Source organism: Rhagoletis pomonella, unplaced genomic scaffold, assembly GCF_013731165.1.
Source record: "Rhagoletis pomonella isolate Grant_MI unplaced genomic scaffold, Rhpom_1.0 Rhpom_scaffold_00007, whole genome shotgun sequence".
NCBI classification, from domain to species: domain Eukaryota; kingdom Metazoa; phylum Arthropoda; class Insecta; order Diptera; family Tephritidae; genus Rhagoletis; species Rhagoletis pomonella.
In genome coordinates this window covers 48,249,465-48,272,266 of record NW_023458561.1, presented here as the reverse complement: position 1 = coordinate 48,272,266, position 22,802 = coordinate 48,249,465, and the positions used below count along the sequence as shown (strand labels likewise).

General features: G+C 34.8%; 1 protein-coding gene across 2 annotated transcripts in view; it reads right to left on the bottom strand.

Annotated features, from left to right (window-relative positions):
- Positions 1 to 22,802, bottom strand: part of LOC118742968 (protein grainyhead) — a 305,196-nt gene that overhangs the window by 127,189 nt on the left and 155,205 nt on the right. For both annotated transcript variants that reach the window (XM_036475409.1, XM_036475410.1), the window contains one exon: positions 53 to 479. In XM_036475409.1, the coding sequence (XP_036331302.1) occupies positions 53 to 479 (427 nt within the window). The remainder of the gene's footprint in view (positions 1 to 52; positions 480 to 22,802) is intronic.

Sequence of the window (22,802 nt, the reverse complement as noted above, 5' to 3'; positions counted from 1 at the left end):
GAAAAGGGGGAACATCTGCTTTGGAATCGATCGCTGCTGCGCGCTCACTCACCTTCGTGTCGCCGTGTTGCTGTTGCTGATGATGTGCCGCACCATTGCCCGCGCCACCATTTGTAATGAGGTTTGTCGCATCGACGATGGTGCTGCTAACGCCACTTTTCGGTTCCTTGCGTAGATCTTCCGGTTCGCGTTTGATGCTGATCGTCTGTTGAGCTTGTTGCTGGGCCAGACGTTGCTGTTCGGCGGTAACCACCACAGCTGTAGTGGCGCCACCAGCTGCCGCGGCTGCGGCTGTGGCGGCTGCCACAATGGCCGAATGCTGTGAGATGGACGTTGGTGTTGTGGATGCGTTGCCGCTGCCGCCGCCAGCCGATGGGTGTGAACCAAGCAATAGGCCTTGGAATTCATTTTGCGATAGGCCGGATACGTCCAGAGGTGTGGTTTGACCATTTAACTTGTTGTTGGCCCCAGTTGTGGTGCTGCAAGGAAATTGAAGAAAAAAAAAATGAAAGAGTAAATTAGAAAACAGTAATGGTGATTAGCGAAAGAGAAAAGAAAAACAAAATTATAAATAATCTGAATAAAACAAAATATGCAGTGGACGACTTCTTCTTTCAGCTGCCCGCTCAACTCTTTTACCTTCTTGACAAGTCATTGCATGTTGCAGCAACGGCTGCATGCACGACAAATTGACAATTGGCTGTTGCAATCAACGCGCGCGAAAAAAGTGTAGTTGAAGCAATGCTTTTTTGCTGCTGATAACAATTTTCAATTTGCATGTGGCAAATGTTTTGTGACTTGTGCCTCAAGGTAGATGCCCGACTGTAGGCTTTCGTTGCGGCAAGTTGTTTTGCGGTTAGTCGCGGACATGTTCGGGTGCAACAACACGAGCGTAATGATGACGACGCGTGCGCCAAATTGCTAGCAAATTAGCGCATTTGTAATGGTTACAGCAATCAGCAGTGCTCGGTAATCGATTATGAAGAGACAAACGCAAATTTTTGTATGTACTATATTTGTGAGGTTACAAAATATTTCAAGAAGATACATTTTTTTTTTAAAGAAATAATCATTCAATAAACTTTTGAGATCATAGCAAGAGGAACCCCCTAAGAAACTAACCAACTTATTTGAGATCTTTTGTGTTTGCACGACTGTTCGGCTTCGCGACTCTAAACAATAACAAAACTTTAGGTGACTCCTGTTCAGATTGATAAAATTGATCAAGTTGCAATAGTCGGAAGATACGCCTAGACTGTGCTGCAACATCTATTGTAACCACTCTTGCTGAACCAACCTTAATCCCATCTGTCGACGAACAGTCTACGGGCGGCCACAAGTACTCGTATACCCTCTTCTCTGTTAGTGGAAATAACCCCCTTGTATATTATGGTGTCCCGTGAAAAAATTTTTTTGAGCTACACTATCGCAAGAGGTATCGAAATTTGCGTAATTTTACACATGTTAAGAAAAAGATAAAAATGTCAGAATTGTGTGTCATTTTGAGGGCTCTACCACGCCATGAGGTTTTCCACGTATTTTATATGAGAAAAAATACTTATTCGTAGAAATAGAGATAAAATCCTTAAAAGTCAATATTTTTCAATTTGTAAACTCTTTTTCTCTTTAGGAGACTTCAAAGAATAATACCTAATTGTTTACTTAACGATTTTTTTATACCTACTAACTACATAATAATTAAATAAAAAAATCATTAATATTAAAAAAAATTTCGATTCCTCTTGCGATAGTGTAGCTCAAAAAAATTTTTTGACGGGACACCCTATTGTATAGTCAATTCATCAGCGATGCGTTTTCTTGAAAAGTCACTGTGCCTTTAATAAACTTTTCACTCTAATTTCAATCGTCTTTAAACCAAACACTTCTTACTACACGAATACATAAAGTGAGTCAGTGAAAATCGTACAGTATTTTTTTTTTTCTTTTTTGGAAAATAATTTGTTTTATTTAAATTTTATTAATTTTGAATTAAAATATAGTTCACACTGCAAACAAATGAAACTTAACGTTTCTAACTTTGTAACAATTAAAAAACATAAACAACTTTTCAACAAAATTTCGCACTTTTTATTCAGAATTTTAAGATTTTTGTAGAAGACGGAAATCTTCTAACACACGTCCAAAGCATACTTGAGATTTGGATAAGATAACTTCCAAATGCTTTATAACGGAAACAATTTTGGCAAAGCAAAAGGAACGGCAATACGTAGAAGCCAAGATGAGAACAGCAAGAAGGTGGCTGAAAAATTAAAAGACCTTCAAAGCCGGCGGTAAACCGTATACCGGCGGTAAAAATTATGGTCGGATATGTAACTGAACGAAGATTTCAAATTCTAATCAATAAAAACGGATATCCTGCTGTTTGCCCAAACTACCATGGAATTAAGCCTTTAAGGGGCCAGACATATCAGAACCATAACTTGTTATTATTTTTTTTTTTACAATTTGATTGCTCCCTTGTTATAGGCTTTTATTGTAAATATATTCTGATTCGTGGTTATTGTTCCTGACTCTATACGATAAAGAAAATGATGTTTAAATGATGTTTAAATTAGTTAGTACAATTTATATATAGGGGCCCGCGATTTTTCTCTCGACGGCCTTGCATGGAATACGTCCACTTAATATCGCTCTCTAGTTTCTGTAGACAATTTTGTCTGAAGTGAAGATTGGGCCTTGCCGGTGTGATTGCCCACCGATAAAATCGACCAAATTTTCAGATTGTACCAAATCACAGAATATATACGCAACACCCTCACTTCTACTTTAGAACATTTCCTGATAGTACGAAGTGTTACTATCTACGTACATATACGATCTCATGTCACAATTTGAGATATCCGTTTATCTTACACGAATATCGCTAAACCTTCAGCTCCGTTCAAATTATAAATAACTCTTCGATTCCTTTGAGACCAAAGGTGCTAGATAACGCGACTAATTTTCATGGCATCAACAGCAGGGTCGTCAACTCTGGAAATACACAAAAAGTCTTCACTTATTGAGACGCAAATCACAATTGGCAGCTATAACTTTGAGGTAGTGATAAATTTTGTACCCAGCACCGAAAATGCATGCCTGGAGATAGAGTGAAGAATAACTCTTACTAACACTATGTAATGATTTGGGCTCGGTAGGCAATCAAAAGAAGCCATACATTTGAAAGGAAATGGGAATACTTCAGGGGCTTTCGAGAGAATATTTTTGCAGGTACCATATAGAAGGTGAGATGATGAAAACTCATAGATTACTCTACCTAGGATATATTATATGCATGGGGTATGATGCGGCGGTATAATGCTTTCTCGACTTTGCTATCATAGGGGGCGAAAACGAAGGTGACCACGAATATAATGAAATACCCAAGTGTAAAATACTTATTTAAGTCAAGGAATTCGAAGGGAAAAAACCCAACCTAGTGGCATTGACATGACATAGTCGTAGTATTTAGTAAGGGGAGAGCACCTAGATACCGTTATTAATATAGGAAAAACATACCATAGAAAGTTCAAGTTCAATGTCCCGTTGTGGAGACATCCGAAATAGGTAACATCGAATTGACCTTAAGAAACCACATAAAGTATCTGGTATGTAGTAGTTTTGGTTCATCAATTTGTTTATATTCGCAATGTAGAGGAACGATTGGCGGCATAACAATACCCAATACTGGTACTTTGGTGTGGTGGCATGCAACAGTAAGTCTTCATATTGGCATATCCTGGGTTACGGATACCGAAAGATCGTATGTATGTATATCACAACTGCTATAAGGCACTGGGAAGGTGCTATATAACAGTTAAGTACAAAAATAAAAGCAAATAAAAATGGTATGGACGCGACAAAAATTGAACTTTTTTGGGATATGTCCGTATTTCGATACTATGGAGGAAGAACAGCCTGCTGTGTTGGACTCGGCCAAAATCGCTTTGGCGATTACAGCGCCAAACAAAAAGCATAAGATGAGAAATGTCAGCGTCTCGTGGCACTGTGAAGTACGAAGTGCTAAGGACCACTTCTCTAGAATATCAGTCGGGGCATATCAACCAACTTGCGGAAAAACTTTGCTGCTGAATTTGCGAAAAGATTGACAAGGAATTCCACTCAATGTGTTCGCAGATGGTTCTAAGCTATTGAGTGGACTTGCTGCTGGAATTTTCTGCCTGAAACTTAGCACCAGGGAACCCCTAAGACTAACTGATCATGGGAATATCTTTTAGGCAAACGCTTTGCTATTAGAAAAGCGCCGGGCTAGCTGGGAGCAACTCAATGAAAAGTTATACGGCGATAGGTACGTGTTTACATGAAGCAATTTTATAGGCAACTTAAGAGGCCATTAGTTGAATCAAAAGTTCATTGGAGGCGATTAGTTGAAAGGCAGTTCACACCAGGCGATTGTTGCTTTCGACTAAAAGTTGCCTCTAAAATCGGCTCATGTAAACACCGTATTAGCGACTCATGCACACAAAAAGGTATGTCATTTCCAGATTCTGCTTTTCGAGAAAGTGTCGTTTATGATGGTGCTTGTGTCGTAATTGTCAAGAATGCAATGGAATACCTTGGGGTTACTCGAAACTAGTGTTGATATCTTAACTTCAATTGGCAAGAAGCGATGACATATCAAGTTATGTTTACTTAAATTAATATGAATAAGACTATTCCTGGTATTTCTAGGCATCGATCGGATTAACCTAACCTAAGTATATAATTTGCTTTAAAAATTAAATCATGCTCCAGCTATAAATTACGTAGCTCCTAAGCATGTTGAGAACTTCAGACATGTGTGGTTAGGGAATGAAATATGTTAAAAAAATTAAATCAGAACTTAAAAGATGATATCAAAATACAAAACAAAAGCAAGAAAGATTAATTACAAAAAATACTCGAAAGATGCTAAAACAGCACAGATTTCTCGACAAACAGCTTCACCAAAACTTGGTAGTGCACCGCAAATTTTGCAGACAAACAACAAACTACACAGGTACACAGTCTAACCGCAAGTGTGGCGGCAGTTTGATCAACAGCACCACCAACCAACGACCACTATGTATAGCTTTAACTGAAAACACACCGCCGCATATAACCAGCGCATATTGTACTACATAGTATCCTGCTGCCTCGAACAAAAGCCTCTGCGGTCACGCTGCCTGCAACAACGGGACTCGGGTGCACAACTTGCTTGTTTTCCTTGTTGCTTGCTTGCAACAATCATATAGTAAAAATGTGATTGCGCGACACCTAACTCACTCCAACAATAACTGCAACAATTTATGTAAAATGCCTGCTTAGCTTAAGGCGCACCGCTCCTGTCTGTTCGCTATTATTATTATTTGACTTTTCCGAGGAACCTGTTGCCTGTTAGGCTGGTCAGACTGCTGCCACACTTCGTTGCACTTGAATTGTAAATTTTTATGTTTGTGGTCGCTGAACAGGCAATTGGTGGCGTTGGAGTTGTTAAGCAAAACAACAACAACAGCAAAAAAATGAAAAAAAAAACAAAATGTTCTGTCAATGTTGTTGTTCAGGCGTTGCTGTGCTCTTGCTATTGCTTTTGCTGTTGTTGCCATTGTAAATGTTTGCACAATTTCGCACGGCAGCGGCGATGGCGTTAAATTGTTGACGCGTGCGCGCAATTTTCCTGTTTTTTTATTGCTGTTTATTATTTGTCGAGGCGCCGCTGCTTTTATTGTATTCCTGTTTTTGTTCTCCCACAACATAACCATAACAAAGCAGTGGTTGTTTTTTTTTTTTTGTTAATACTTATATTCCCACTTCAGCGTAGCTGTAGCTGTCATTGTAATTGTTCTGGTTGTGGCTGTTACTAGTAAGTAGTATTTATTCTCAACGCCTCGCCAATCCTGTTTCAATTCGGGCGCGTGCTATTTTCAACGCCTGACCGCGCCACCGCAAAACGATTCGGCGCGCGCATGCGCGTTACTCCGCTTTACACTGCGCGGCGCTGATTGATTTTTCGCACTCGTTTCGGTTAAGCGATGATGTTGTTTTCCTGTTCCTGTTATGATGTTGCGCGCACACACTGTTGTTGTTGTTGTCGTTGTCGTTGTCGCTCCACCACTTTGGTTGTTCTGGTTCTGATACGTTTCTTTATTTCCAGTTCTAGTTCGTTTGCGATTCCCTTTTTTTCTGCTGAGTTTTGGGCTCAGGTTGAGCCTGTTTTTATGTCTGATATGCCACCACCTCAGAGCAACTGTCCATACTGTTAGTAGGTGTGTGTGTGTGTGTCAATTGTTCCATGCTTTCTGCAGGGTGTTACATTCGTTTTTATGTAGCTAGTTGGGAGGCGTGCAAGTGCACGCGCGAAGACACCTGTAGCTCTGGCGCCGTCACAAATGTGTTTTACTACAAGTTAATCAGCGACTGTAGAAAAGGTGGCGCGAATGGTAAATGAGTATACATAGATTAGCATACAAGTTTTGTTCTTTGAACACGGAAAAAATTTTACATGGAGTTGAAATTAGTTCAGCCGCAACCCTTCTATCGGGGAGGTGGTGTAAAGAAGGGAAGGAAAATTGCAGGCGAAGGACTCTTGGAGGAGAAAAATTAAAGAAAGGTTTGTATGTAGTTTGATAAGATAAGAACCGAAGGGTTAACGTTTGGCGTATGTGGCGTATAAAGCTTCGCTGATTGAGCACACCAAAAAAAAGTTCTCCGTGCACTCCTGAGCCTAAAGTATTTACGCAATGGAATTTCGAAAAAAAAAAATTATCAAGCCAAGCGCCTTTTTACCCTTTTTATGGGCACATCAGCTTTCGGCAACACCAAAAAAAAAATGAAGAGGTGGGAGGAACTGAGATTTGGTGCGTAAGTACTTACGGCTAATGAGCTGTGGAACAAAAAAAAAAATTATTTTCGACAAAAGAACTTAGACTTATCACACCTTAAGAACCGACTGTTAATGAAGAGGATATGAAGAAGACTGTAAAAAGACGAACTCTACGTTGGGAAAAAGGTTTTTCTGTTAACCGGCACCATCAGCAGGCAATGCCAAACTTCAGAGGGTATTTCTGTCTTCAGAAAGCTTCTCACAAAAACCGTTTCGAAACGTCGGATAACAAACTGAGGCAGACCCTACCGAGGTCCGAAACCTGGTAGTACGCAGCACTAAACTCCACCATAAAAGATCCATCAGACTACATGGCTGTCCTAAGATCTTAGAACGAGAGAGGAAATTGATGATGTTGTGAAAGACCACCGTCTGGACATGTATCCAGCGTTTTGAACAAACAATTTCGTTGTGGTTTCCAATATATGTAATTTAGTCGAGACTTGCATTGCCGAAACAGTCTCTAAATAGTTGGAGAGCTATCCAATGCCTTGAGTGTAGATTGGGTGTCAATACAGACACTTAAGAATTCGACAGTGTGTGATCCCGGAATAAGTGTTGGAATTAAACCTTGTAAAAGCTTCTCAGCAAAATATACTTATGACTAGATAACTTTCAACAGCAATCTCCGCCCCGCCGAGCTCAATATCATACAGATATACTTATATTTTAAGACTGCAAGTGGCTCCTAAGAACTCCCCCACGTATAGAGCTACAACGTGGCGGTAGGTGGAGCAGAGCTCCCATACAGCAAACTACGACTATATTTTGAAGTTTGGAAAGCAGATTTCCCACGTAATAGATTGAGAGTCTGCTCCACCATGTCGCTGATGCATAACTCATAATGGGTCTGATCAACGAGGTGTAGATCCAGAGAATACCCCTTGGTGACAGACCACACATTTCACCAAAGACCCGTTTACAATGCCAAAATGCCGACAAAGCTTTGCAGGTCTTATGTCCACGTAAGAATCCCATGAAAGTTTGGATACCAAGTGTCAATCATATTCAGTGTTTTTACAATGAGTCCAAAATAAACAGACCCCATTAGTACAGGAATGATCTAGAAAAATTTAAGACTTGGATTTTTCCACTAACCTTCATCACCTCGGTTTTGTTGGCTATTAGAGAAGATGTTGATAAACTATACTCAAAGTCACGTAGTTACTATTGAACGGTTTGCTTTAAATTATTACTTCAAAATCAAGGACGAAAAACAGAGAGCGGAATGCTTCTCTCGGGATTTGCTTTTGACTACCGGCATACAGGGCAGAAAAATTAATCTAGAATACGAAAAAATGCCAGAAAACTAAATGTAACTTAAGTAACCACATTACAAAAAAAAACTTATGAATTTTAAGAAGCCATTGACATTTAAGTTATTTGTTTATAAAACTGTCGATGGTGAAATATTGTTGGTTGATGTCAATGACTGGTCAGTACAATGGACTCATAAATTAAGATATATGTATGTAGTTATAGTTAGGTGCACCGTAAACTTCGCAGGCACCATACGCACCACACACACGACAACTGTATATCTAAAGAGTTTAGACAATAATTGACCAACACATTTCTCACAATAAAATGCGCTTAGCGGTACTAAGTGCGTTACTAAACAAACTAAATGTGGTGAGTTCAAATCCAAGGTGCTTAGTGGATGACGAAATATATACATCAATGAAGTAGAAGCATGGAAGAGCGGTACCCAGCGGTGGCTTTTGTGTTATGTAGTTAATAATTCACAATATGGCGACAATTTCTACATTTTTGTACCGCTGCTACGCATTGACCTTTTCCATGCTCCAGAAAATGAGTAGCGCTTCATGTTAGGAGCCTTCTAAGCTACTATAACAACAACCATGGAAGAATAAATAATAATAATAATAAGACAAGCATAACAATTTGTTGACGCTTGACTAATAGCAACAGCTCGGTACATGGTTACATATGGTCCTACATGCTGCCTCGAGGTTTAGTTGCTTGCCTTTCTATAGAAAAGTTCCGCATAGAAGTATGTAGGTAGTAGGGATGTTAATTTTTCAGCTTTTTCCGATCCCGGGATTTTCGGGATGTCGTTATCACAATGTCGGGATTTAGATATTCATTACTTTTCAACAACTTAAATCGAAAAAATTGCTTCTATATTGTTTGAGAAGCTCTCCTACCATAAAATAAATAATAAATAAATGGGTTTGAAACCTAATTTTTTTTATTTAAAGTGGAGTTTTTATTTTTTTCTCTCTGGCATCATGATTTATTTTAAAGGACTTTCTGATTTCAAAAATATGATTGATTCCAAAAATTATTTAAAAAATTCAATGCAATGTAGAATATAAATATGGGTACCAAATGCAAGAGGAAACTTCTTTAGAATTAAAAAAAAAAAATTTTGGATTCACAAGGACGAATAGGAAATTTTTTGAGCTGTTAGGTTTAGGATGTTATCGAGTTTTTATAAGCTCTTAACATAAAATTTTTTCAAAAGTAAATACATATTGCAAAATTTCAAGGATAAAATTTTAAAAGGACATTTTCAATACTTACCCGTCCTTATGCACGAAAAAATTAAATCTGTTTAAATTCTATAGAATTTTGTCTTTAATTTGGTACCCATACTCTTTCTCTAAGCACATATCACTGAATCATTTTATATTATATTTGGCCCATGGTTTCGCGAATATATTAATTTTTGTGTGTAAAATTTACTATCGTACGGTGTTATATGTATAATGAGCTAGACATTTATAAAAAAATATTAATTAAAAAAAAGCAATATAGCCAACACTGGTCAAGAAAATGCAAATGTGCAAATTACAAATCCCGAATACTCCGGGAATATTTGCCAAGAATGCCGGGATATTCGTAACTTAAAAAAGGCCGGGATCCCGGGATTAACATTTCTACTAGGTACATACATATTTGCTTTTATAAAACTCATAATCGCACGCTGTTGTTATTGTTTTTTTTTTTTTGCTGGTGGCATATTGTATACGAGTACCTATATGTATGTACATATTTCATAATTTCCACGCTTGGAAATATGAGCATTTTAAGTTGGTCTTCTTGGGTCGGCTGGCAGTGATGTTTGTTGGCCGGCGGTGGCTTTCATTCGAATTTAGAAAGAAGTGTAACGAACCGCTTGAGTAGCTGCTAAAAGAAAAAATCTAGTAGTGAGTAGAGTGCCATTCTGGTTACTGTTGTTGTTGTTGTTGTTGTAAATGTCGCACTAATTTGGCTTGCCGTGTGCGCGTTTATTTCCTGGAAAAGTCGCGTGTTCCGCACTTTATGGCCATGAAACAAACATAGAATCAACCGTAAAAACAACAGCAACAACAACAGTAATGCGGGGAAAATAGTAACGTCCAAAGCAAAAAAAAAACAAACAAGGGCAGTACTACATATACAAAGAATGGAGCCAGCTTTACAAAACGGGCCAAATGCCGACGGCTTGTCCCATACATGCAAGTATTAAGTTAAGTTGGTTGTTTGTTCTTCATGCCACATACATACATAGAATGGCAGTTAAAGTTTTGCTGCAGAAGCCACACAGCGTGCTGCTTTTGAGATTGCGTAATTATAATTAAAATGTATGGTCACATATGTGCCATATGTATGTATGTACGTATGCGAGTATGACCATTTGTGTGTTATTTGGTAACTGTTTACCTTTTGCCTTCAGCCTTTGCCTTTTTTTTATTTTATTCTCGACTAATGTTTTAATTACTAACAGAAATTATATTTTACACGTTTTTATTTTTATTTCGAGTGTGACTTCTTCAATGAGCTTGTTTTTTTTTTTTGTTGAATTTTGTTGTATTCGTTGTAACGCATAAAAACCAAAATAAACTTAAGTGAATTTGCCCTCAGCCACTTTGCACGTAAAATACATTTACCAGCGAAAATTTTTTTGTCGAAATGTTTTCTTGTTCATCGGATTTTGTTGTTACACTCGTAATTATTCGCCTGATAAAATTATGTAGGTACATAGTTATGTTAGAATTATGTATGTATATAATCTAAAAAATGATTCTATTTTCTACGACATAAAATAAATATAATAATATAAATTGATTGAAAAATGGGAACGCAATATTTTTTTTATATAACAACCTTCAATAAAAACGTTTCCAGTCGACAAAAGCATTGGTAAAATTGAATGAATTTCACTTCAAATTGTTTATCCAAGGACTGACAGAATTTACTGAGAATTTTTCTGTGCAGATCTTTAAAAGATGCTCCCGAAAAGAGATTTGAATTAAACTTATTTGCGAACAAAGTTCTATAGCTTGCACTTTCTTAAGCTAGCATTTAATGGACTATAAAACTGCATATTTAGAAATTCTCTGAAGATTCTTAATAATAAGTTTGTTGTTGTTGTAACATTTTGTTGAATTTTTAATTTTTTTACAAAGTTTGAAACTCTGACTTATACGGTTTCTGTTCATGAGCTATAAATATAATTAACATTAAACAAGCAAAAGAAAAATAAACAAAACTGGTCAAAATATCGTACCCGTATTATTTTTCACATAACCGTATACTTACAGTGACCATATTTATGAGAGCCGGATACGGGACAAAAAATAATTTTGCAAAAATTTTTCCACAATAGCTTACAGATCTTAAGGCCTTATTCAGTGATCCTAGATGTACTAGCCCTGAAACAGTATCCTTATAGTAACATCACAAATTTGTAAGATAATTTTCTCGAGATGTTTACCCCGTAAAATTCGCATTTTTTTCATACAAAGTAAGTATGTATTTCGACCATTGAGCGGAACTTTCCGCTCGCACTTTATTATACTAAATTTTAACGAGTTACAAAATTGCAAACCAAATATTTTTTCTAAAAATTCGAATTAAAAGGTATGAAATTTTGGCGAAACATTGCAGAATTAATTTTTATAGTTTTTTGCACAAAGTTAGAAATTTGGTATTATATGGTTTTTGTTAGGAAAAGAGCTTTACCTTCATAAAATAAATAATAATCATTAAAAAACCTATGGAAAAATAGTCAAAACTTACTAAAATGTCGAGTCCTAATTTCTATTTTGGCCACTGTATGGATTCCTCGAATCGAATCATAGGCATTCAAATTAGAAAATAATAACTGTTTATAAAGAAAATTACGATCATATACCAACATCACTTAAAACTCGTTCATAGGCAGCCATTTTAATGAGCTGTTAAGGCGCCGAAACACTGAATACGCGATAAATACAGGACATTAAAATAAATAGCGAACATTTGGCGTCCCGTATTAAATAAATAAATTACCAGGACAATGGGTCAAAAAAGAGCACTGTCCCGTATAATACAGCACGGATGGTCACCGTACGAATACTAGACCATCTCTATTTGCAAATGTTGCTGATGGCTTGGGATTTTTCCACTAGAGATGTTTTTTTCTTTCGGCGTACCCTATTTTTTTAACCTCAAACCATTTGCATATATCTCGGAGGTGCTCTACTGTATACTCGGTAGGACCAAAGTTCGATACCTGGTGTAACTTACATCTATAACTCCTCGGCTTGCAATGGCAAACTTCCGAATGTATTTATGGCATAGAAAGCTTATATTTGAAAGGCTATATGATAAGAGGAGAAATCGCAGAAAGGTGCGAAATTCATGCATATTTTAAAATAGGCAAGAGACACTTGCCTTTGTTGCCTGAGAATCTTGAGAACCTGTTGGTGATAAGCTCGACGGCCCAATTGAGACGCAACTGCAATCTTGAAGTAAGGAAGCGATCCTTCACAATACATAAGTAGACTCATCGACAAAACAAGATCGCTTAAGGATTTTCAACATCTGAATAGGAGATTTTGAGGAGAACGTATCAACATAGCGCACCTTAAAAAAACCTCACGAGAGGCGCTAAGGCCGCCTATTTAAAAAATCGAGTGGGTCGAAAAAAATAAATTTACAGAGTTGCCACTTGTTTGAAATTTTCAGTTGAAGTACATATATAAATTGGTAAGATGAAGTAAATATTGCAATACGGGTGCCAAACTAAATAGGTTTGGGAAGGCTTACGGCTGAATATCTTTTTGGCGAGGGTTGCCACCTGTTTGTAAATTTTACTTAAATTTAATTGATAAAATAAATCAAATATTACAGTATGTGCATCAAACTAATTAAGTTTAAAAATGTTTACAGCCGAAAATATTTTTGAGGAGGGTTGCCACCTGTTTGAAAATTTGTATTTAATTAAATTTGTATGATAAATTGAACATTAAAAATTTTAATTCAATGAAAATGTAAAATAAATATTAAAATATGGGTATCAAGCTAAAGAGGTTTAAGATAGTGTACTAACGAAAATATTTTTGAGGTGGGTTGCCACCTATTTTAAAAATTTAATTAATTGAAATTGATAATATAAACTAAGTATTACAATGACGGTGTCAAACGGAAAGTATTTGAGATTTATTGATTTAGAAATATTTAGAGTTGCCATCTATCTAAAACTACAAAGTATTTTTGTGATGTTACTCCCTCTAACTAGCTACTACAACCAAAACTCTTATGGCATTATTCATGAAAAATGCAATTGACTGAAATAGCTTTATCAAGTGAGATCTTCACACATACATTTTTCCGATTTATGTACAAAGCATTTAAAGTCTCCTTTATTTTTTATGAACTTTGGTGTTAGTTATTTGCAAGTCACCCTGTGAAAAAAATTTCAAGCTGCGGATAAGTAGTTTCCATTTTCCATTTTATATATAAATAAAAAACAAATTTTCCCAAATCATCATCTCAAATTCATGTAGTAGGAAACCTCCGAGTTTCAAATCAAATGTTATGCAAATTAACTTCCAAAATATTTATGCAAAGTCAGATAAAAGTAAAGAACGACACATACAACTGGAGAGCAAGCAGCCCAGGTTTGTATATATGTAGTACATAAAAAAAAATAATAATCTTACGTAAGGATTTCGCCGTTGAAATAAGAGAATGATTCCCTAATGTATCAAACAACGCATCCTGGTCTTGGGGTATAACGCGAAGGGAAGGGTTGTAGTAGACCAACACACATACAAAGGCACAAATGGAAACTCAAATGAACCTTGAAGCACACACACACACACACATACGTAACTAAGTACAATTTCAAGCGTAGAATCAATTTCAATAAGCTGGGATTATGTTGCTGAATTGCACTTAAGTCGGCGACGGCTGGCAAACGGCAAATAGCAATAGCCTGCAGAAAACAACAGTAATAATGTGCATCAACAAAATTGCCGCAACGACTACATACAATCAATGTTGCAATAATAAAATTACATTTTTTGTTATCACCGTTGTTTTCAGCCATTTATATGCAATCGATACTCTTGCTGGTTTGCCTTTGTTTTTGTTTCGCCGATAGGTTGCAAGTCGCAAGTTGCAAGATTGTGCGCATGCGCACATTCACACTCGAAATTCAATTAAAAATTGAACAGCTTTTGTGCGCACAATGCGCTACAACAACAACAACAACAATAACAACAAGCATGAGCATCAACGATTAGGTGTGCCTATTGCAGCTTTGCAATTTCTTTGATGCAAATCACGGCGATTGCTGGCGCAAAGGGGGCAAAAGCGTGCAATGCATACACGGCACGGGCACAGCAACAATTGATGTCAGCGTGTGACTGTGTGACTTTAAAGTACCTAATATTTTTACTAACTTTATGCCATATGCACTAGCTGCAGTGCTTTAGCGAATTTGCGGCCGCACAGTGGCGTAGAAGGCGGCGAATTAGGGTATGTTGCACATTTGGGAAATTATTTCCAATAAAATCTGAAATACCAATTTGCGACAATTGGTGGGAGTTGTCTAAAATGGCTTCAAGATGAATGTGGGTTAGTTGCGGTTAAGACCGTTCACAATGCTTTACCGCAATCAAACTCTTTCTGGAATTGAACTGGCGTATTGCATACTTCGGAATTAGTTCTTAAACATTCAGATCTTTCGTACTGCAGATGATTTCTGAACTGCAATAACTTGAAAACTTATGCTCAAGTACTCTTAGTATGGCATTCACTTTTATTTTACACAAAAATCTTACTTTCCTCTTTCCCTTTCACACAAGATACGCTCCTGCCACTGGCATACCGTTTCGGTTATTATGACACAGTGCGGCCTAATAGGATTAGCATCGTTTAAGTTGACAGGTGAAAAGTTGCAAATGACACTGATGAGGCAGGCAGGCAGGCAAAAGAACAAATACAAATATGTGATTTGCAAAATTTGCTTTATATGTATTAATGAATGTATGTATGTATGTAGATATGTATGTGAAGCAGATTACTAGGGGTAAATGAAAAAGGTTGATGAGCGAAAAAATTTTAATTTAATGCACCAACTATTTATTAAAACAAACGTTGTAAATATGTATTGATGTTAAAAAATGTTCAAGGCTGTTTTGAAAGTGCAAGAAGCGAACCCATACGGTCAATTATGAACATCAAATAAAATTTGTTTACAATTTTTTAACACAAAATACGTCATGTAAAAGTGTATATTTTAGTAAGATCATCGTCTTATTTTTCTTGTAGGCCGCTGTAATCGGCAATTTTGGCAGAGTCATGGCATTCTTTTCTGTGCCAACTGAGGACAACTGGAAATTCCAATTGAAGTCAAGTCACTCTCCACCTAGTATTTCCTTCGCAGAGGAGGCTTCCCTCTTCGTCTGCCGCCACCAGCGGATTTCAAGCTGAGTACTTTCAGCTGGTTTTAGGGCTGTTACCATTCAGCGGGGTGGAGAAGTGTTCCCTGGCCTTAAACCTCTCGTTCTATTTGCCTTTCAGCATTTTAAACTATTCGCAATCACGTATTTCGCCCTTTTCCTTTTTTATTATGGAATATACGTACCAATTTCTTATTCAGCTTCCCTAATCGACTCCACATAGCCCTGGTCGCGTCTGGTCGCCGCGAGCTTGCGTAGAAGGGCCTACTGACATTTTTATTTATCGTGATACTCTTTGTGCAATTGAAACAAACAAAATTTTTGTTGACTTAAGATCTATGTTTTATAGATTTTTGCCACGCTCATAATTTTGAAGACAAACATTAAATTAAAGTTCATTTTGAACTAAATTGAAAACCACTGCCCAAAAGCTTGTCACGTTTAATTAGGAATGATGGAATAAGAATGGACAAGTCAAAAAAATCAAATAAAAAAATTAAATAGGTATATTAAAGTTAAATGTAACTACAGTAAATATTTTTTTATATAATAAAATCTAAGGGCCAATTTCACAGTGCGTAATTAACTCAGCATCGGCAGGTAACTAGAGATTTTCAGTACTGTGAAATTGGCCCTAAGAAGAAAATTATATTATTAGATAAAAACAAAATCAAAAATTATTAAAAAGGCGAACAATAAATAAGTTTGTAAATAATTAAATTAAATTAAAAAAATATATTTTTAATTTTCAAATAATAAAATCTAAAAAATGACAAAAAAAAAATTACATGAAATTAAAAAAACAAAAAAAGATTTAAAAAATAAATGAAAACATGTTTATTTTTAACAGTAAAATCTAAAAATTAAAAAACGAAGAAAAATAATTTAACAAAAGAAAAAATCAATCAAAACAAATTTCTAAAAATTAAACACTATAAAAAGAAAATGAGATAAAATATAAATAAAATAGGTTTTGTAAAATTAAATAGAATCAGCGAAAATATTTATTAAACCATATATGTAATCTAAAAATAGAAAATTATTAAAAGAAAACTTATTGTGGAAAAGAACGGCCTCGAGCTCAATAAAAATTGTTGAATAAAATTATTAAAAGAAGAAAATAAATAAATAAAAATTAATAAAAAAAATCCTAAAAAAAATTTTTTTTTTTGAAATAATATCTAAAAACAATAAAAAATAAAGTACAATTAAAAGAAATTAAATTAGATTGAAAAAGATATAATAAATAAGTTTCTAGAAAGTAAATTATTGAAAAAAAAAGATTTTTGTTTCTTTAAAACGCTAACATCTTAAAATTAAAAAATACCCAAAATATCAGAAAAAAACATAACACAAGTTTCTAAATATTAAATTAAGTTAAAAGAACAGAATTTTCTTTTTAAAACAATAAAAATTAAAAGGCTATTAGATGTATTATAAAATGAAAAAATCCGCTATTTGAGTATTCGAACCTCTGATCTCTCTTTCATGCCAGAATAAACCAAATCTTTCCAACAATCTTGTCTCCTCTCTGTTAATTGCAACTATCTTAGCTAGAATTTCCTTGTTAATCTCATAAAACTCTTCTAGTCCATTTTACACGGGAACGGCCTGCTAATTTTTCTGAACTGAAATCATTTTGGACGGTTCACGTAGGATACATATTAGTACATAGTATAACACACATTCTAAACTTGTTGAGAACAAACTTGCAAAATACTTCTTCGAGTATTAGAAAGAAACTTTTTGCATGCCATTAAGCTCCATACAAACTACTCACACATTATACTTGGAGGATAGTCATATATGATATAGTAGTTAGTTATCTGTTCTAAAAGCCGTCTGCTAAATAGCACTCCCATTTTAGGCGTACTTCATAGCAGAAGCTTAAGGAACATGCAATTAATGCTATTTCCGCTACTCCAAGTTAAAAAAATTAATATTTCCAATCGTATCTACCCATATTGGTTTTATAACAAAAAAAGAACGATTGTAACTAGTAAATAATAAATTTTAAAATCTGTAATTATAATCTACATTTTATTACTGTAAGTCATTGAATCATTTGTGGTACCCCCATTTACATAAATAATTAATATATAATAATTTACTTAACATTTATTTAAACTCATTGGCAGCTGCTGGGAGGTGGGAGATGCCACATAGTAATCACAAACAAATGGCAATCGACAACAAAGCAATAAATTCTTTATTTAAATTGCAGTCAATTTGCAATACAAAAATAAGTATTAAGAAAATCAAATAAGTAACAATTACAATAAAAATTGACAACAACCAGCTACAAGTAAAAATAACGAGTGCAATAGAAACAAATGGTGATTGTAAGCAAATTATTGCTGCAACAAAAGCAGCTGGCTGCACACAGAAAGGAGTGTGAACCGACACCTACAAGAGGCCGGGGGAACTGTCGGAAGGGGTAGAAGGTTGGAAGAATTAGTATTTACAAATGTATGTATTTATGAATGTATATTAAGTGGCCAATGTATGTACATTAGGGTAGTCTAAAATTAGCAAAGCCGGAATTTTAATGCTCTCACCCCTAGGATTATTCGATATCGCAAAAATATACTCTCCTATTTATATTTTGAAATCAAAAAGTATTTAGAGATCGCTCAAAGCGTTTGAAGTTTTCCATGTATTTTATATGAGAAATATGAGTGGTATGGAATTGTCGAAAATCAATATTTTTGTTCGGAAAGCTCTGGGTCTTTTCAGGAGACTTCCAATAACAATAATACTAAAGATTTTTTATTTATCCCCTTATTGTATTTTCTGGCATTTCTCGGGGATTTGGCGAACCTATATGTAAAATATAGTTACTACGAAAAAAGGCTAAATAAATAATTGGGTATAATTACTGCGAATCTCCTGAAGAGAAACAGAGTTTTCCGATCGCAAAGTATTGATTTTCAAGAAATCTACACCATTTCTACGAAAATTTTTTTTTTTCCATATATAATACAAGGAAATCTTTGATCGCTTTGAGCGACCTCTAAAAATTTTATTTGATTTCAAAATAAAAAGTAGGGGTATATTTTTTTTCGTTACACCTTTGCTTTTTCACATGCATTTTTGAATCACCCTAATGTACATATATAAGTACCAGCGCCGAAGGCGCTATAAACTCTCGATTATTGTAACTCTAAGGTGCTGCTGAGGCCAAGGTGTGGTCGCCCCTAAGTCCAGTAAAAATCAGTTCAATCATTTGACAACATTAACATTGGCATTGTTGTTTTGTTGGTGTTTGTTATTGTTGGTGCTGCTATTATAGTTGTTGTTATTGCTGTTGGTGGTATCATTGTTATTGGCGCTTGTAATGGTTCTTTGTTGTAGCTGCCGCTGCTGCGACTGCGCGCCAAGTGTTAATAGAAACACGATCTAATCGCTAATGCACGCACTTACATGAACACACACACAAATTATTCATTTATTTGTATAAGTTCGAAAGCCTTTGTGGCATTATGTGAAATGGGTGGCACATGTGCGCCGCAGCCCGCACACACCTGCACACGTGCAAGTACTTAATGTAATTTAATAGTTTTTTTTTATCTGCGAATATTCAAAAAAAAAAAAAAGGTATACACTAGATTTGAACCAAATAGGACAAGGGATTAACAAAGGATAATTTAGCAATTTAAATAATCTGAGCCTGCATAATACTTAAGTGGCGTGTAATCAATGTATTCTTACAGTTTCGAGCGTTTTAATTGATCCTGGAAAATTATATTGACCTCAAAAGGAAAGATCTCATTTTCTTACGTTGAATTCCTATGGCAAAACTAAAGGCTCGCGGCGGCATCTCTCAAAATTGTCCTAGAGAGGTGAGATTCATGGAGGCTCATAACGTTACCAAATGCTAAGATTTTAGTAATATTCTGGTCGCATTGCAGTATTTTTTTTTACGTGGTCTAATGTATATGTACTAGTGATGTGCGGCTTCGAGTATCTAAAGAACCGGTTCTGTGGAGTCCGATTCGAAGGAGAACGGGGAATTTGGATCGGTTCCGGTTGTTAAAAAAGTGTAAATGGAAAAAGGCAATGTCGAAATACTTGAATAAAAAATTTAAAAAAAGTTTTTACAAAAATTAAATTTTGTTTTCATATTTTTGTTATAAAGTAAAGTACAGTAAAAAAAATAAATATATTACATTCATTCCTTAGCTGATATTTGTGTCAGACAAATTGTAAAAAATAAATTACCTGAAATTAAATTCAGAGACTCAAAATAATTATTATCCCAATATTTAAGATCAAAAACGTCGCCTTATTTTAAGGGACATTTTTTTCGTCTTTCTATAATAATTGTTTACAAGAAATATCTTTTTTCGTCTCGCGTGACGATTATTTTCAGATGGAAATTATTTACGTCTTTTCATAATAATTTCATGGCACTTTTATTTTTTTTCGTCTCTTGGGACGTTTATTTCAAGACGAAAATTTTCCTTTGTTCAGTTATAATTATAGAGCAATATTTAATTTTATTTCTTATAATCGTTATGGTCTCTGATTAAATTTAAGTGAGGTTTCATTTAAAACAAAGTAATGCTTCCATTTAAAAACATGATTTTTTCGATGTTGTCGCTACTCTTTTTACTCAACTCAGCAACTCTTCTGAAATTACTAGCTTTTTAGTCTGAAATTTTTGGAAAATTTTCAGGAACACAATTTCGGTATAATAAAGTGCATGTTGGAAGCAGGTAAGAATTGTTGTTGTTGATGCAAAAAAAATTTGCCGCCCTTCTTTTGCGTTTTTTTTTTCATTTATTTGGTTAAATGTAGCATACTTTTTTTCTAAAAAAATTGCAAACAAATTTTAATTTTCTAATGTCTGTCCCCACAGTTTTCAAAAAGGACTGAATACTATGCAAACATTGTTAGATTTGCTTAATTTGGCAGTACTGAATAGTAATAGAAATCTAATTTGCTGCATCAAATTTAAGCAGGGACATTTTAATTTTTTATATTTTTTGTCAAAATAGTAGCACTTTAGCTATTAAGATATGTAAATTCCATAATTTTTAGCTATAGCTGCAGATTTATTATTTAAACGAATGTTCATAAATGCCAAAAAAATAAAATTTTTTGGCAAAAGTTTGAAATTTAGCTAAGTCATCAATTTTTAGTTGTCCTTACAAACACACATGCTTACAAGGAGATCGATTACTCGGCATGAACAGCACTCCACCTCAGGGCTGTTGTTGGTGACACCTGCGGCAAAGCTGAATATAATTTTTTTTTTGCTTTTCTCCATTATTTATTAAACACAATTTAAAGCGAAGATAAATTGCCATTTCCATTTTTTTCTGTTCATATCCCATTTTTATTTTTGCTGTTGCTGAAAACGCCTTTGGCTAATGTTTAATGTTTATGTATGAATACGTCCAAAAAAAAAACTGATATGTATTCTTATGTTAATCACATGCACACGCCCTTGCGGTATCAACTAATAAAAACAACAAACAATAATATCGCACAACAACGCGACAACAAATATAAAGCGCTATGATAAAAAAAAAAAAATAATAATAAAATCATTTGACTCTTTAACCGAATTCATTTTTCAAGTGGTCTTTTAGTGGTCTCCCACCGTGGCCTGAATAGATTGTCACCAATTCTCACATATAAATAACTACCTACATATTTATAACTATGCATATAGTAGTTTGAACAATTACATGTGCCATACACTGGTGGCAGAAATAAAAGGAGCGCCTTGTTTAATATTTTTTTATTATAAAAGTTATCAAAAATCAGCGCTATTTTGTAGTCACTTGAAACACGAGCCTTGCAAAGTTTTGAAATTTAGGGGAAAATTTGTTGAATTAAAAAAAAAAATTCTTACAAATTTGAAATGGGCATTGATATCTAGTTTTTTATAGAATGATCTAGACTTTTATAAAAAAAAAAATTACAAAAAAAAACATTAAATAAGAATTATAGAAGGCTGGTCAAAATAAGGCACTTCTATTATTTCGGTCACCAGTGTGTGTATGTACATATATACAACAGGTAAAGTAGTGAATGCTGTTAGTTTTTTTTCACTATCCTATTTTCGTCCAATATTTCTTTGTTTTGTTTTTTTTTTTTGCTTGATGGCATTTTTTTCTGTTTAAGGTTTCTAAGCTTTAATTTTATCTTCCGATATCCGACTCCGCATTCTCTCAGTGGTTTCAGTTTTTATATATCTATATACAATTTTATGTAATTAATCAAACAAACTCGCTTACGTTAATCATTTCAATATAGAAATTACTTAATGGCTTTGTTTCAACTTTTTTTGTTCTGCAAATTTTATTGGCTTCTATGAATGAAAGAATCGGAAATACCGCAAAACCATTCTCTTTTTGAAGTGAAATTTCTTAAACAAGTTTGGAGATGTTTGTGTTAAATATTTACTATGTCATCAGATCTGTTTCGTTCATTCGGTTTTCAAAAATGAGGCACCAAACTTAAGGGCTTGACCTGCAAACGTGCAATATGGCTTTAGTTTTTTGAAAGGGTTGCCAGCTGTTAGAAAATTAAAATCAAATAATTTAAGAAGTTAAAGGAAATATTATCTACCCATGGATATCAATCGAGATGGTTTTGAAAAAGCAATATTTTTTAACTACAGCTGGGAGGTTGCCACCTGTTCAAAAAGTATTACAATGTCACGCGAAAGAGGCTTTAAAAGATTATAGTGTGAAAATTTTATGAAGAGGGTTGCCACCTGTTTTCAAAGTCGAATTTAGTTAAATTTTACAGAAGTTGTGTACATAAAATATTAAAATGTTGGTTTAAAAAGAGTTTTAAGATCTTTTGAATTTTGAGCAATTAAAATATTTTGTTGGTGTTTGAAGATGGTGCCCACCTTTTTAAAAGGTTAAATTCAAATTATTTAATAATGGAAATGAATTATAAAGTAAAATCGAAAGCAATTGTAGACCAAAAGTCGGCATTGGACTTCACTGGGAGCGGAGAGGAACTAAGGCAAAATCAAGGATAAAGACAAAGACAGAGATAACGGCTGTGGTAAGTATACACATACTATGTATATGGATAAAAACAGAAATAAAAATACCAAAGCCAAATATAAAAATACAGAAAAAGATCAAAAAGAAGAAGATAAATATACCAAATGGAACATGAAGAGAATGGCGAAGCTGAAAAAACGGACGAAGATGAAGAGATGAAGATGAAGATGCAGATGACGATGAAGATGAAGATGAAGATGAAGATGAAGATGAAGATGAAGATGA